The following is a 14495-nucleotide window of genomic DNA, read 5'->3' as shown; positions in this document are numbered from 1 at the left end:
ATATGCCATACAGCCTAGGCTGTTAATTTAGATACCTAAAATGGATACTCTCATACTCATTCATAGAGCTTACCTTGACCTACTTGTCTGTCTTCAACTGTCTTTGTCCATCGCTGGGATTTTGCCTTGGTTTTTTTACTGTGTGCTAGCTGACATGGAGGGGAAAAGCACTTTTTCCTTGATGTCTGTGAGGCCAAGTGCACTTCATAAACACTGTGCTAATAATCTTGTTCATATTATGTAATACTGATTTTCTGGGGCTCCCTCATTTTACTTCTGTTTTTGTAAATTTTTCGCAGAATGATGAAGGTTGGAAAGGACCTTTAGAGATCATCTAACTCATACCCAGGCTTACACGGGGTCACCTAGAGCAGGTTGCCCATGACCCTATCCAGATGGCTTTTGAATACATCCAAGAATCCACACGCTGTTTCAAGTGCTCAGTCACTTCCACAGTAAAAACAAATAAATAATAAAAATTGTTCCTTATGTTCAGCGGGAACTTTATCTGTTTCAGTTTGTGCCCATTGGCTCTCATGCTGTCACTGGGCCCCACTGAACAGAGTCTGGCCCCATTCTCTTTACATTCTTCCTTCAGATATTTACTCCAGTTGATAAGATTCTTCCTCAGTCTTCTCTTCTCCAAACAGTCCTAAATCCCCAGTCTTTCTTCATGAGAGATCCTTAGTCCCTTAATCATCTTATTGTCCCTTTGCTGGACTTGCTCCAGTAGCTCCATATCTCTCTTACACTGGAGAACCCAGAACTGGACATAGGACTCCAGATTAAGTCTCACCAGGGCAAAGTGCAAGCGGAAGACCACCTTTCTCAAACTGCTGGAAATGATCTTATTAACACAGCCCAGGATGCCATTATGCCATTGGTGGCTTTGGCCGCAGGGCACGTTGGCTCATGGTCAGTCTGTTGTTCACCAGGCCTCCCAGATCCTTCTCTGCAGAGCTCCCAGCCTGTTGCTGGTACATGGCACTATTGCTCTTCAGGTTCTGCTCTTACCTTTCTTGAACTCCTTGAGGTTTCTCTCTGCCCATCTCTCCAGCTTGTCAAGGTCCCTCTGAACAGCAACACTGTCCTCTAGTGTATTAGCCGCTCCTCCCATTTCTGTATTATCAGCAAACTTGCTGAGGGTGTACTCTGTCCCTTCATACAGGTCATTGATGAGTAAGTTGAACACCACTGGACCTCTGGGGATCACTGCTAGCTGCTACAGGCCTCCAAGTAGACTTTGGATAATGATCTCAACCCTGTGAGCTCTGCCTTTCAGCCACTTCTCCATCCATCTTGATGTTTACTCATCTAGCTTGTACTTCATCAGCTTGCCTCTGAGCATGTCATGTGAGGCAGTGTTAAAAGCCTTCCTGAAGTCAAGGTAGACAACACCCACTGCTCTCCTCTCATCTACCTATCTATTTCCCTTCTTCCAAATTTCCTGATAGTGAAGTTATTTGTAGATATTTCCAATTGTTCTAGTGTAATTTCAGCTTGTGCAGTAACTCTCAAAAATCATTTATAATTCATTGCATGTGTGTTTCTACCCAAATTTTATCTGATTGAAAACTATTCTGAAAATACCCATTCTGCTGTCCAAAAACAAACCACAAACAAACCGCTGTATACCAACATTAAAATCTTTATGCTTTTCAATGCTTGTGTGGTTAGAAGTTTTATAGTGATTAGATATCATTCTTTTTTTTTTTTCCTCCATGAATTTGTTAATTTATTCTTGTGCTAAGTTAATATAGCTGTTCAGTAAGGGAAATATTCTGTGCTTTGTGACTCAGAAGATACCCATGAGAATGAGAGACAGTTTAAGTTGGCACCATTTCCAATCTGCCTGGAGGTAATTTGACTGAAGTAACATTGGAGCAGGTCTCAGAGTTGGCCTGATTTTGTACTGCTTGGATAAGCATTTATGCTGTAGGACATACTCTGCTTTCCGAGGATTGTCTGTATCCTCTGCAAAACACTATGCTGCCCCTGAACTGAGGTCTTTCCCATACAGCTCACAGAAACTTGGGATATTTGGATATCCATTTGGTACACTGGATTTTATTTTTTCCTCTGTGACACTTAACCAACTTTCTTTAACATGAATAAAACTATAATGTGCATTGAATTATTTAGACTTCAAAACTGTGCATAGTTTTTCTAAATATACAGTTAAAAATGGGTGATTTTATAATGCTGATTTTTCTGGCTCCTGATTTTTTCTGGCGGTTGAGTTGATTTTTCAGGCTGTTCATTTTCTTTTCACCATAGCAAATAACATTCAACAGTCCAATTCTACTGACAATAAAAAACACTGTAGCTTATGTTATTGCTTTCTGGTGAATTTCAAAAGCAGATAATAAAAATGCATATTATTAATTATTACATGATTATCACTTAAATTTTAAGAGGTATTTATCTTGAGTTTTGGGCATCATGAGGAGCATGGATTTGGCGGTGCTGACTATTTGCATGAAACCCATCTCCTTCCCTGCCAACAACAACCAAAGTGCAATCACTGCTTCAGTTAATGCTGTCAAGTTTTCAGGTTTGCCAACTATATTGGCCAAACCTGCTTCTCATCAGCTTCCCTGATAAAAGGGTTTAAAAGTCTTGATTTTCTGCTTTAATGTGCCTAGTGCTGAAGTGAGAACAATGGAAAAATAGCAAAACACAGACACACTATGGGATATTAGTATTTTGTCTCCATTTCTGCATTGGTAATGTAATAGGAAAGTTTATATACCTACACTCATTTAAAAAGTGTTTGTTAGTGCCTTCAAATTAGTTGTTCTAAGACTCTTGTTTTATTTAGCACCTTTATGATACAGCTTGAAAAAGCAGCTTTCATGAGATACTGCTGCATTAGTTTTTTCAATTTATTATCTGATTACAAAAAAAGGAAAAAAAAAAGAAATTTAGAAACAGAATTGCTATTTTTTCTGATAAGACCTTACAGAAAATAAAGCAGAGGTTTGACATGCTTAATATGAATGGAAGCAATGTATTTTTATCTGAATGGAAAATGAATCCTCTAGCATCAGCTTTATATTACAGTGTTTATTTTGGTCTCCTATTTTGTTGTGTCAAAGAAAAACTGAAACATCTGGAGTGTAATCTGATTGCAGCTATAATAAAGCTTTAGATCAATACATGTTTAAACTGTAATTATAAAGTGTTTCAAAGTATCCCTCTAAATCAAATTGATAGTTCTACAGACTCGCTTGAAAATGCATTCTATAGCATCTTTATGGTAAAATGAATAATACTGATGCTTTTCAAATGCCGACAATAAGGCACCTTGTTTGAGTTTGCAAAAAAGAATTTTTTGCACAAAAGAATTCAAAGCCTTTTTAAAAAAAGGAAAGCTAGGAGACAGTTACAATCATGTTTTTAGATGGTGTGTGCTCTTTTATGCTTTCTGTGTTTTTTTTCATATATATATATATATATATCCATTGAAAAACTGTGGTTTATTGTATGCTGAAATTATATTTACAATAGAACAATTCTATTTCATTATGACAAGTATTTGAATTGGAGTTCACTGAAAGCCATGTAATGAGGTTACCCTCTAGCTTTAACAAGATGATGTGTGGCAACACATCAGCTGAGCGTCCATGTGATCTCCTAGCCCACGGGATATGTGACATCGTTTGACTGACCCCGCTTTCGCTGTGGGCTCCATTCGTTAGCACTGCCTTGCACAGGCCATGCAGGGAGTGTTTGTGCACTCGCTGCGGCCCGGCTGAGGCTCACTAACGTGCGTGTGATGGATGGAATAGTTTGTGCGAGTCAGCCTGGGGGGAATTTGGTGCATACGGCTCCAGTTAATGGGATTTTCATTTGCATGTGAGCACTTTGCTGCGGAGGGCCTTGCTGTGAGCAGTAGTGGGATGAACTGTGATCATTTCCGTTGGCTGTTAGGCAAGGAGCTAGTCTTGTGGAAAATGGCCTTTTGATAAATGATAGGAGCAGCAAAGCGTGGACAGCCTAAAAACTTCCATGGAGTGACTTGTTCAAAGGGGCCTTTTTGGGCAAAAAGTAAAAAGCTGAAATCAAAAACACAGTGAAAAATGCCATTAGGCTCGGCAAAAATGGTGAGTTTAAAAAGAATATCATGCCCGACACTTCATTATCAAGTTATATGCCTTCTCTCAACCATTAGAAGGTGTAATCATGAGACTATTTAGATTTTTTGGTATGTTATATTTTAAGCTACATCATCTTTACTCTTCAGAGAATTTTTAACCAATTAGTAAAGTATTCGCAGTTCATTTTTATCAATAGCTATCTATAACTACTTTTAGCAAGTAACTCTGGGAAATTATTTTTCTAGTTTGTATTTGGAGGCTTAATTATTCCTGATCTGCTGTTCGAAATTCAATACAACAGCATTGGTGTCAGGGTCCTGAGGGCTCTAATAGGCCTTAGTGGCTTTGACAACTAGGGTTAGTTCTCTGACTTGCCATTAATTGACCAACTTGTGGCTGAACAAGTAATTTACCTGTGTAGCTTCTATCCTTGGCTCCTAAGGCTCACAAGCAGCGGTTCAGCATGCTCTGGTGGCAGCTGCTTCTGAAAGTTAAAACTGTGGCTGCACGGGTTATACCTTCATTATGCCCCTTGATCCCATGTACTGGAGGTACAGTGCACACATAGCTATCACCACTGCCTTGGTCTGGAAGCAAGGATAGTATCTGTTTTTCTTGTATTTGAATATATCTGTATTTCCATTTTCCTGCTAATGAAGAACTGACTGTACTCTATACATTGAATGGCATGGACAAATGACACTAGCTTGTTCTTGGTGACAAATGACACCAGCTTGTTCACCAGCTTCTAAGAGCTCTAATATTTTTCTCCAGACGTGAGATGAAGGGAGATACAAACATGCTTCTGAAATTATTTTTCCATGTAGAAGTTAAAAATAGAAGTTTAAACTCACTCTAGTTCAGTCACTGTTACAGGAATTGGCCAAAGAATCACTTGAAATGCCATGACCTAAGCAGCGAGTTAGAACTTGAAGATCAGACAGGGCCTTAAAGCTTAAAGATCTCAAAGTTGTATGTACCACTGTAGAGGGAAAATAAAGAGCTGTATTTTTCTCTTTCTAGCCTTTGAAAATTAGGTGAGATAATTAGAAATTTCAGGAAAATATGTGGCATTCCAGTGAGAAGGATGATTTTTTTCAGTGGTTTGCCTAAGGACTTTTGATACCAAAATAGTAACAAGACTCAAAAGTACAAAGAAGGTTGATTTAATATTCCTCTTGGGAACTGTCCTGGAGAATATGTGACAGTCTGCTTCAGACAAGCAAATGTGAACCCAAAGACATTTTCTAAATACCACATTCTTCTGAGCATTCACGTATAATTGCATGATGACCTCTGACCATCTCCTTCTGTTGTTAAAGAAGAAAATTCTTGCTGAATCTTTGAACAGATAGGTGAAAATGTGGTATATATTATGGCCAGAACAAATTGTTTTTCTTAGAAGAGGTCATTGGCTTACAATAATCTTCATTAGCCAAAACTAATATCACTAGATATCAGGAACTATACCTAATACATGTTACCTGATCCTTCAGAACATTTAGCTACCTCTTAGAGGTTATAATCAAGCTGATGATGTTTGTATTGGGCATGACATTTTCCTACTTTGAAGTTATCGTTTAGGGGATCAGGGTTTCTAATACAGACTAATTGTTCAAAGGATGCAGCATTTGAAAATGAGATTTAAAAGTTAAAAACAAAGAATGGCAGTCTTTATGTGATTTTCTATAGAATTTTCAGCATTAGTGAACTTGACTATTCCAAATATATAATGCAAATAAAATTCCCAAAATAAAATGCAAATGGTGCAAATAGCAGCAAATGGAAAGAGAATTCACTTGAATTCACTTGAAATTCAGTCAGTTTCTTGAAACTTTGTTTTATTACTGTTCATTACAAATTTTGTGTTGTAATGATTTTTTATTCCCTTGAGTGAATATAGTGCTGTATCCAGGCTACAGTGCAGGAAGATGGATTACTTTTTGGGAAATCCTTTGAGATTCATCAGTTAATGGATTCTAGAACTTCAAGTTTAAAATATCAGGAAAATCATTCTGAGTCATATATTTCCTGTCTCTCTTTATTGTCATTCTCTTTAATATTAAGGATATTTGCATTAAAACCAGTTATTAAAATGATTATCTTTCCTTAATCTCTCACTATTCATTTCTGAAGAAAAGTGTAATGCTGCTGTGTTTCTATGTCTGTAACATTACATACCAATATTACCAATATTATTTAGGGCTCCACGTAGATTTTGGATGGTGAAGCTGAATTTGGGTTGATCAAAATGTTAATAGGGGAGTAAAATATATTTTTCCTAGAAATTGACCAAATGAGAGGGTAATTTTAAAAAATATTTTGTACTTGATAATTAAACATTATCGCAAGCAATTCTATATATTTTAAGTCTCTCTCTTTTTTTTTTTTTTCTGAAGTAGTGCAGATTAGAGCCCTAATGATCTCTTTTACTCGCCTGTCTTCTTTCTATTGATCAAAATGAGTATTTTAACATGTTTCCAAACTCTATTTCAATTTTAATTTAAAGGTATTCCATTTTAAAAGATCTCTATGAGATAAATTTTTCTCAGTTGGCAGTTTCTTTGAATTCCCTTTTTTTTGTCGAGCTATAGAGCATTAATGTGTATTAGCATATTAGCTTATATATTATCAAACTTTGAAAATCTTTTGGTTTTTTTCCAGGTTTTTTGAATGATTCGATTACTAAATGCATTGTGGCTCTACGCTTGACTGTAATAGTGAAAGTCAGTACCTGCTTGCCTGTGGGCAGCCAAGAAGACATCTTGGAGTGTTCAGGGAAAGGAAAATGTATCACACGACCAGATGAGGTAAGGTGAACCTGTCAAGATCTTTGTTTGGAGTGGAAATTACATGGTCGCAGAAATGGAGGGTAAAATGTACTTGATGCTTTGAATATGTGCATTCCCTGCTGCTGTATTATAGGCTTCAAAAGTCCACAGATGTTGCTAAATAACAAGGTTTTTTTCCTTGTCTTTTATAAAAATCAAGCACTCTAATTCTTTCTTTATATGTCTTAGTAATTGCTTCCTCACAGTTACTGAATAGTATCATGGAACTGTCTGATCAGAACTATGTGAAGAAACAGAGTGGAGTAGTTTGATGTTTGGAAATTGTCCTGCCTTTGCCTGAGTAGGACTCTCCTGGCCACAGTGATATTTTTTTGCGTGTTGTATAGTAACATGAAAAAATAAGAGGAGAATGTCATGAATTTTCAGCATGTACAATGCGTTTACAAAATCCGACTGACCTTCCCTTACTGAGATCATTTATTCTCTATTACCTTTTATATATGTTGATTTTATTTCATGGATTAAAAGTAATTTGCAGTACAAATATGTGCAGTTAATCTTGGATTTTATTAATATCATTTGGGAGATAAAAGCCATAGTAACTGTTGAATCAATATTAACATTTGTGAGCCTGATATGAGCACAGAGAATTCATCATATTTAGGGAATTCAGTGGTAGTGCTTCGGCTACCATTTTCTGATTTTAAATTCACAATAAGTATGTTTGTTAGAAAAATGACAATTTGGAATGTGTAACAACAATAATTAAGCTCTTGCAATAGCTATACATGCATGACAGTGCTAACATCTGGAATAATTGAGCATCTTCATTTCTCAGAAGTGAAATTTTAAAAAGCCTGAGGTAACATGTGAACACAATTACTGCAAGATGCTTTAGAAGTAAATGCTACCCTGCCATGCCACTTGGCTGATACCCAACCGTAGTTCATTCAGATGTGAATGTGCTACTTCATAATCCAGCTGGTGCTGGATTTGACATTTTTCTTTTAGAAATTCAATGTTTTGTGTTTGGTTTAGGTAAATTATACGTTAAAATTACTGTATGCAATGGCAATGACATGTCAGAATGTCTTCTGCTTTTCCGTTTTTTGTCTAGTTAAGAGTTAAAGGTTAAGAATTAAAGTTAAAGGTCTTACTTAATTTTCTGTTTTCCACATTGCTTGTCTATTTTTATGTTTCCAATTTCTTTCTCTTACTCCGTGTGATATAAGACAAGGAAAAAAGATGTTAATGTTTGTATCCATGTGAAGGCTTTAATGTCTTCATCCTGTATTTTTAAAGAAGATACTTATATTACCTTTAATAGAGAAACATAATTTATAAGTTTTGGAGACATAAGATTTTACTTTCAAATGAATTATTTTTAAAAGGGAAGACAAATTGCCTTCACGGCAGGAAAAGAAAGCGATTATAGCACTCTGGAATATATAAATCGGGACCTTCGCATCACCACTTCTGATCTTGATGTTGGAAGTTTCCTAAGATAAAACTAGAACTCTTAGTGAAAAAGATCCCTCCACTCCCGCAGACTCAGCCTGTTTTTTTTTCAGAGCAGGGACAGAAGTCATGAATTTTTCATGTTATTTCTCCACCCAGTTCTTTCTTTGAAGCTGATTGTAATGAGAATTGATTGAGGTGCTGTTTCTGACGTGTCCTGTGCTGCATCATAGTTACCTGACCCCCCAGTAGCTGAAGCTATGGAACATGCAGAAACTGTGTAACGGCCTTTGTTTAAAAGGCATCCTCTATTGCATTGCAATCAGAGAAAGCTAGAAAGAGCAGTATCCTTCATATCTCTCCCTTTCAAATTAAAAAATGTGCATACTTTTTACACGTCTTTGTTATATAGAGTGTGGGAGTCGGAGGGGGGCTGGATGGGCATGGCGAAGGACATGCAGCACTGCAGCAAGTCTGCTCCCAGGAATACTTTTGACTCTGGCCCTTCAATGGGACTGCCGGCTTTGGGTTCAACTTACACAACTGGTTAGGGTTAGGATTCAGAGTATGATAAATCATTGAGACCCATATGGAGTGTCTTGAATACTGTGCTCAGTTTTCAGCCCCGCACTACAAGAAAGACATTGAGTTACTGGAGTGTGTCCAAAGAAGAGCTACAAAACTGGGGAGGGGGCCTGAGCACGGCCTTCTGAGGAGTGGCTGAGAGAGCCGGGGTTATTTAGTCTGGAGAAGAGGAGGCTCGGGGGAGGCTCTTTACAACTACCTGAAAGGAGGTTGTAGTGAGGTGGGGGTCGATGTCTTTTTTAAAATAACTGTAGGACAAGAGGAAATTGCCTTAAGTTGCTCTAGAGTTGTTTTGGGATACTAAGGAAGAATTTGTACATGGAAAGAGTGGTGAAGCATTGGAACAGACTGCCCAGGCAAGTGGTGGAGTCACTGTCCCTGACTGTGGATGAGGCACTTAGGGATATGGATTAGCAAGCATGGTGGTGATGGGTTTATATGGTTGCTCTTGGTGATCTTGAAGGTCTTTTCCAACAGTAATTATTCTATGATTCTGTGATTCTATAATAGTTTTTAACCCAGGAAATGGATTCAGACAGAGCGTGAACAACATAGTTTAAAATAGATGATACCTTTTTCATTAAGCAGGGTGTTTTTGACAGTTAACTCATCTTAGGTGAGACAGTCACTAAAATGCCATAATGATTTCCCTCATGGCAGAGCAAACAACCATCCAAATTATGTGATGAACATGAAGTGTCCCACAAGACACGTCTTACGTATTTCTTTTTTGCAGGCTTGCAACTTTAATTTTTTCAGTTTTACAACATGCCTTTTGTGATTTGCTGTTTGTTTATATCTATAATTCATGGTGTTTGTGCTATCTAGTCTTCCAGATTGCAAAGGAAGTCTGTAGGAGAATGCATAAAGGCCCAATGCCATGAATAAGCCAAGAGTTACACTGGCTATCAGCATTGCTTCCAGTGCCAAGAAGATTAATGATCGTCTTTGTGTTTTTATGTAGTTCATAGTTTCCTTTCAAATGTAGTTTAATGATAAAGAATATAGAAACACATCTGCTTAATTGAAAAGTTAACTCTAATTAACAATCTGCAACAGTATAATTGTAGTGGCATACTGTTCTTGGAGGAACGCATAAAACTATAAACCAGCAAACTCTGTCCTAACATGTAGATTGCTCAGTAACTCAGGTTTTACTCATTCCTTACTGGTTAAAGGTAAGATGGCCTCTACTCAGCTAGATGATTTTTGTAGAATGTAGACATAAAAATTCAAAGTTTTTAATGACAGTTTCTTTTTTTAAGTTACTGTTGTCACTGAAAACAACATAAATTCACCACTTTAATCCAAGTTCTGTGAAGTGAGACGATGCTGAGTCAAAGTGATAACTTCTCCCATTCTTTTCTCTATATGAACTTCATACCTCTCTGCTGCTGTGTTTGGCATTAGCAGTGTGAATGTGTCAGAAATATAACACTGGTCATGGCATCCCCAAAGCATGAATATCTGTTTCACCTTTATATACACAGCTTTACAGCAGATCCTCAAAAAAGTCAGCCATGAATGAAAAGGAGAAACTTTGGTAGTAAGCCCAAATATATGCATACGTACATACACACACACACACACGTATATATGTGCATGTATTTATATTTTGTATTTATTTATTAATTTATATTTATTTATAAATAACTATATATATTGTGTGTGTGTGTGTGAACTTCTGATTCTGAATAGGATTTTCACTGAAGTTTTGAATATCAACTGGATGTGATGATTCTGCCCAGTCCATGTGATGCACATCATCACATGACTTGAGCTCACCAATTTAAATGTGAAAGAGCAGAATATACCAAATACAAAGTTTATGCTTGGAAATAGAACCCTTGGGGTTAACAGAAAAATAACTAGCCTCTACTTCTGCATTGACATACAAATGTTTGAGTAACAGTAACTCACACTTCTTCTGTATGGGCTAGAAGCTTGTGGGGAAGGACCACTTGATATATGTATATATACACACACACTCTCACACGGCTAATTTTAGTAAGTACCATGCATGATTAAAGATGTGTTCTCCTGCACATGGATCTAATTTCTAAATACAAAGTAGTCTTAAATAGAAAATATGTGCTCATCTCAATGTCAACTTTTGTTCAAACATTATAGTAACTTACTATGTTGATTTCAATGAATGCTGATTCTCACTGTTCTCAACAAGAGAAGAGTGGGTGTTCATTTGTTCTGGTTGTCTTAAGGACAGATATAGTATATATATTTTCCTATATATCCTAAAGATATATAGGAAAAAATGGTGAACTTTTATGGTCTCTCTTTAATCTGAAATTTAGAGTCTGATGAGCACTTTATCACTTCTGCTTATGTAAAATAGGAATATAAATTTAGTACATTCTAACTATATTTGTAATAAGATGCTTGCAGAGATTGGAGTTGGCTTATTAAATTATTATACTCAGATTGTTTTATTACCATTTAAAATTATACATACCTTCTCTGTATGTAGGGATTCACACTCTATAATCAAGTAAAATACACAGATGAACTGTCTATTTATAGATTATTGTTTTGGAATTTTAAGATAATGACTTTAATAGTAGCATTATGGCAGTGTGTCGTTTCTTCTGCATTTAGTTTTCCTTAAATATGCTAGCATATGTCACTTAGTCAAGAAAAAAATAGTATTATCATTTGGGAAAAGCAAAGATGACATGCCTAATAAAAAAGATGACACCTAATCTTCTTTGTAGAATAACTTGTCTGTGCCTCAGAACTATTATCTGTCATTTGACGTTTCAGTTTAACATGCTACAATGCTTTTCCTTGACTGCTTTCAAAACCCATTTTGTTAACTGTATTTTATGGTAAAATATTCCCATATATTACACTCTTACAAAGGTATTTATATTATCCAGACATTTTTGTAATTGCATATTTAATTAATATTGTTGAGCCAATGACGAATTGTTACATTGTTTGAATATATTAATACTAAACATTATAATATCTACTTTTAGTTTTAAGAACAGGTGATTAAACCTTATGAGTCACAGAATCACAGAATGGTTAAGGTTGGAAGGGACCTCTAGAGATCATCTAGTCCAACCCCCTGCGCACGCAGGGTCACCTAGAGCACGTGGCACAGGACTGCGTCCAAGCGGGTTTTGAAGAGCTCCAGAGAAGGAGACTCCACAACCTCTCTGAGCAGCCTCTTGCAGTGCTCTGTCACCCTCACTGTTAGAAGCACTAGCCAACATAAATATTTTGTTTTTCTTACTCCACTGTACATTAGTACTCTGAAGATTAGTACCCTGAATGTCTTGCGGAGTGGAGAGCTTTGTTGCGAGCACAGAGAGATAAATAAATGTTATTTTCAGTAATATTTACAGCACCCCAATATTTCTTTGCAAGCATATTCACTTTTATGCTTTTTAGCAAGCATAGTCCTTTTTATTTAATTTACAACAGAGACTTGCTCATTCCTGTATATTTCTAAACCTTAGATTTCAATATTGCTGTGCTTTAGCAAAATTTGTTTCGGAGTTTGAAGCAAACTAATGAGCTGACACAAATCTTTATAAAAATTTTTATCAATACGTCAAATTCAGAGACAGAAACTTATATGTGGAGGTGCTGGCTCCACCGCATGCCCTTGGAACACTGGGTCTGTCCCTGCTACTCAAGGACCACGCTACAGTTCTGCATTCTCATTTCTAGAAGTGCCTTTGGGGAGAGCCATGTAGTTCGTGCCCTTACCTGCCATGAATGCTGGGCTGTGTGTCTTACTTTCAGTTGGACATCTGAATTCACAGATCAAGGAAGGCAGATACAAGGGTTATCCTCTCCTTTTTCCCTCTGCACATTTTAAGAAATAATGCAGGCTTGAGGTTAATATAGTGTCTCATTTGCTCATCCAGAATAGCTAAGTGGTGGAGACAGTAATTGCCTTCATTACCTTACGGACAGCAACCTCATTTTTGTAGTTAGGGCTGAACTTAACACTTCACTCCAGGTATGATCACAGGCACTTGAAATGAATAGCAGAGTAACAGAAAGAGTTAAAAAAGCTGTGAAAGATACTGTAGTAAATGGGTATGTTCACTGCTGCTGAATGTATACTGTGCACAAGAGTGCTGTAATGTTTTGAGATGTTGAGGACTTCGAACTTACTTTCAACCACTGATAGCTGTTGTCTTTGTAGACTGAAGTAACCTATGAATTGATGTATTTTCCCCCACTACCATGGGGAAATGTGCAAATACTTACTATATATTTTTTTAGTTGTTCAATTCTTGGGCGAAAGTGCTGTCTATTTCACCCTGATAGCCACCTATTTGTAACGCGTATATGAATTGTCTTTGGAGCCAGTTGTTGTGTTATATGAGGATAGTATTTTTTGATACAATTATAACATTTTAGTCAGTGTTTTTCCTGTCTGTCTTGCCTTTCAGTTGAACTGCAGCCTTGTTTGGAAATCTGTCATTGCTAACATGGGAGAGATTCAGAGCTGTTTTGTGAGCGTGCTTTGACAAATATCAGAACGTGTATAGATACACAATACACAATTTAGCAGTCCTGATAACTAACACGCTTATAACTTTGCATCTTGGAGATATATCTAATGAATCCTGGTTTAGATTCAACCAGTATAGTATTTCTTTAGAGAGAATAAAATCTTGGGTTTATGGAGTACAGTCCCTATTTGTATGAGGATTGTTATTTGTATGAGGATTGTTATTTATTCTGACGATGTGTTGTTGTTTAATGCAGAGCTGTTTATTCATATAAAGAAAACACAAGTAAAAATAGCAAATAAAATACTAAACCCATCACCTACTTCTAGTTCTGTGTGCATGCTGTACTTTGCGTTATGCTGTTTCTGTGGAACAGCCGCATTCTCGCCAGTGTTGGTCTGGCTTTGTAACATATGGGGAGAGTGAGTGATGTTGCCATCTAGTGCTTAATGAGCAAATAAAATAAGCTGTTTAATCTAAATGCATACTGCAGATAGAGCTTGCCTTATTCCATCCTTCAAGACTTCCTTAGCAACTTTAGAGTTCTAATGATTCTTTTAAAACTAATTTTAAATGATTTTTTTACCAAGAAAAATGAAGAATGCCATGTTATGCCTATGAAAAGTATTTGTCAGGTGTCTTTAACAGATACAGTGCTACTTGATCTTTTATTAGATACTGAGTTTATAAAATACGCCAAATACATTGAGATGAAGACCACTTTTTAACAGAATTGAAGGCAGGTCTTAGGTTTAATTTAAACCTCATGAAGTAAGGCTCCGGGACCTCATCCCTGCCCTTCACATAGAGTGGTACATTTGGGGAGTAGGATTTCCTTATGGTAGAACTGCTTGTTCCTTATCTTAGCAATTATTCCCTTCAATTAATTTAATTTCTGGAGCAGAAAAGAGGAAAAAAAAAAGAGTGATTTGTATACTAGGCCTGTGATCCCAACTTGCTTAGATGAAATTCCCCATCATCATTAAAAAATGTAACTGAAGGACCTGAGCAGGTTTAGTATTTTAGTGGGCAGCTTTTGTGCAGACAATTATCTTGATGTATTTGTG

The 14495-nt window shown here is 36.7% G+C and overlaps 1 protein-coding gene across 1 annotated transcript in view; it reads left to right on the top strand.

Annotated features, from left to right (window-relative positions):
• Positions 1 to 14495, top strand: part of DNER (delta/notch like EGF repeat containing) — a 106222-nt gene that overhangs the window by 55328 nt on the left and 36399 nt on the right. The window contains exon 5 of the mRNA XM_088528500.1: positions 6765 to 6910. Coding sequence (XP_088384626.1) covers positions 6765 to 6910 — 146 coding nt within the window. The remainder of the gene's footprint in view (positions 1 to 6764; positions 6911 to 14495) is intronic.

The sequence above is a fragment of the Tinamus guttatus genome, unplaced genomic scaffold, assembly GCF_059628265.1.
Source record: "Tinamus guttatus ecotype Peru unplaced genomic scaffold, ASM5962826v1 Tinamus_guttatus_pri_ptg000311l, whole genome shotgun sequence".
NCBI classification, from domain to species: domain Eukaryota; kingdom Metazoa; phylum Chordata; class Aves; order Tinamiformes; family Tinamidae; genus Tinamus; species Tinamus guttatus.
Note: the sequence above shows the minus strand (reverse complement) of the source record. Positions and strands in the feature narration are given on the sequence as shown.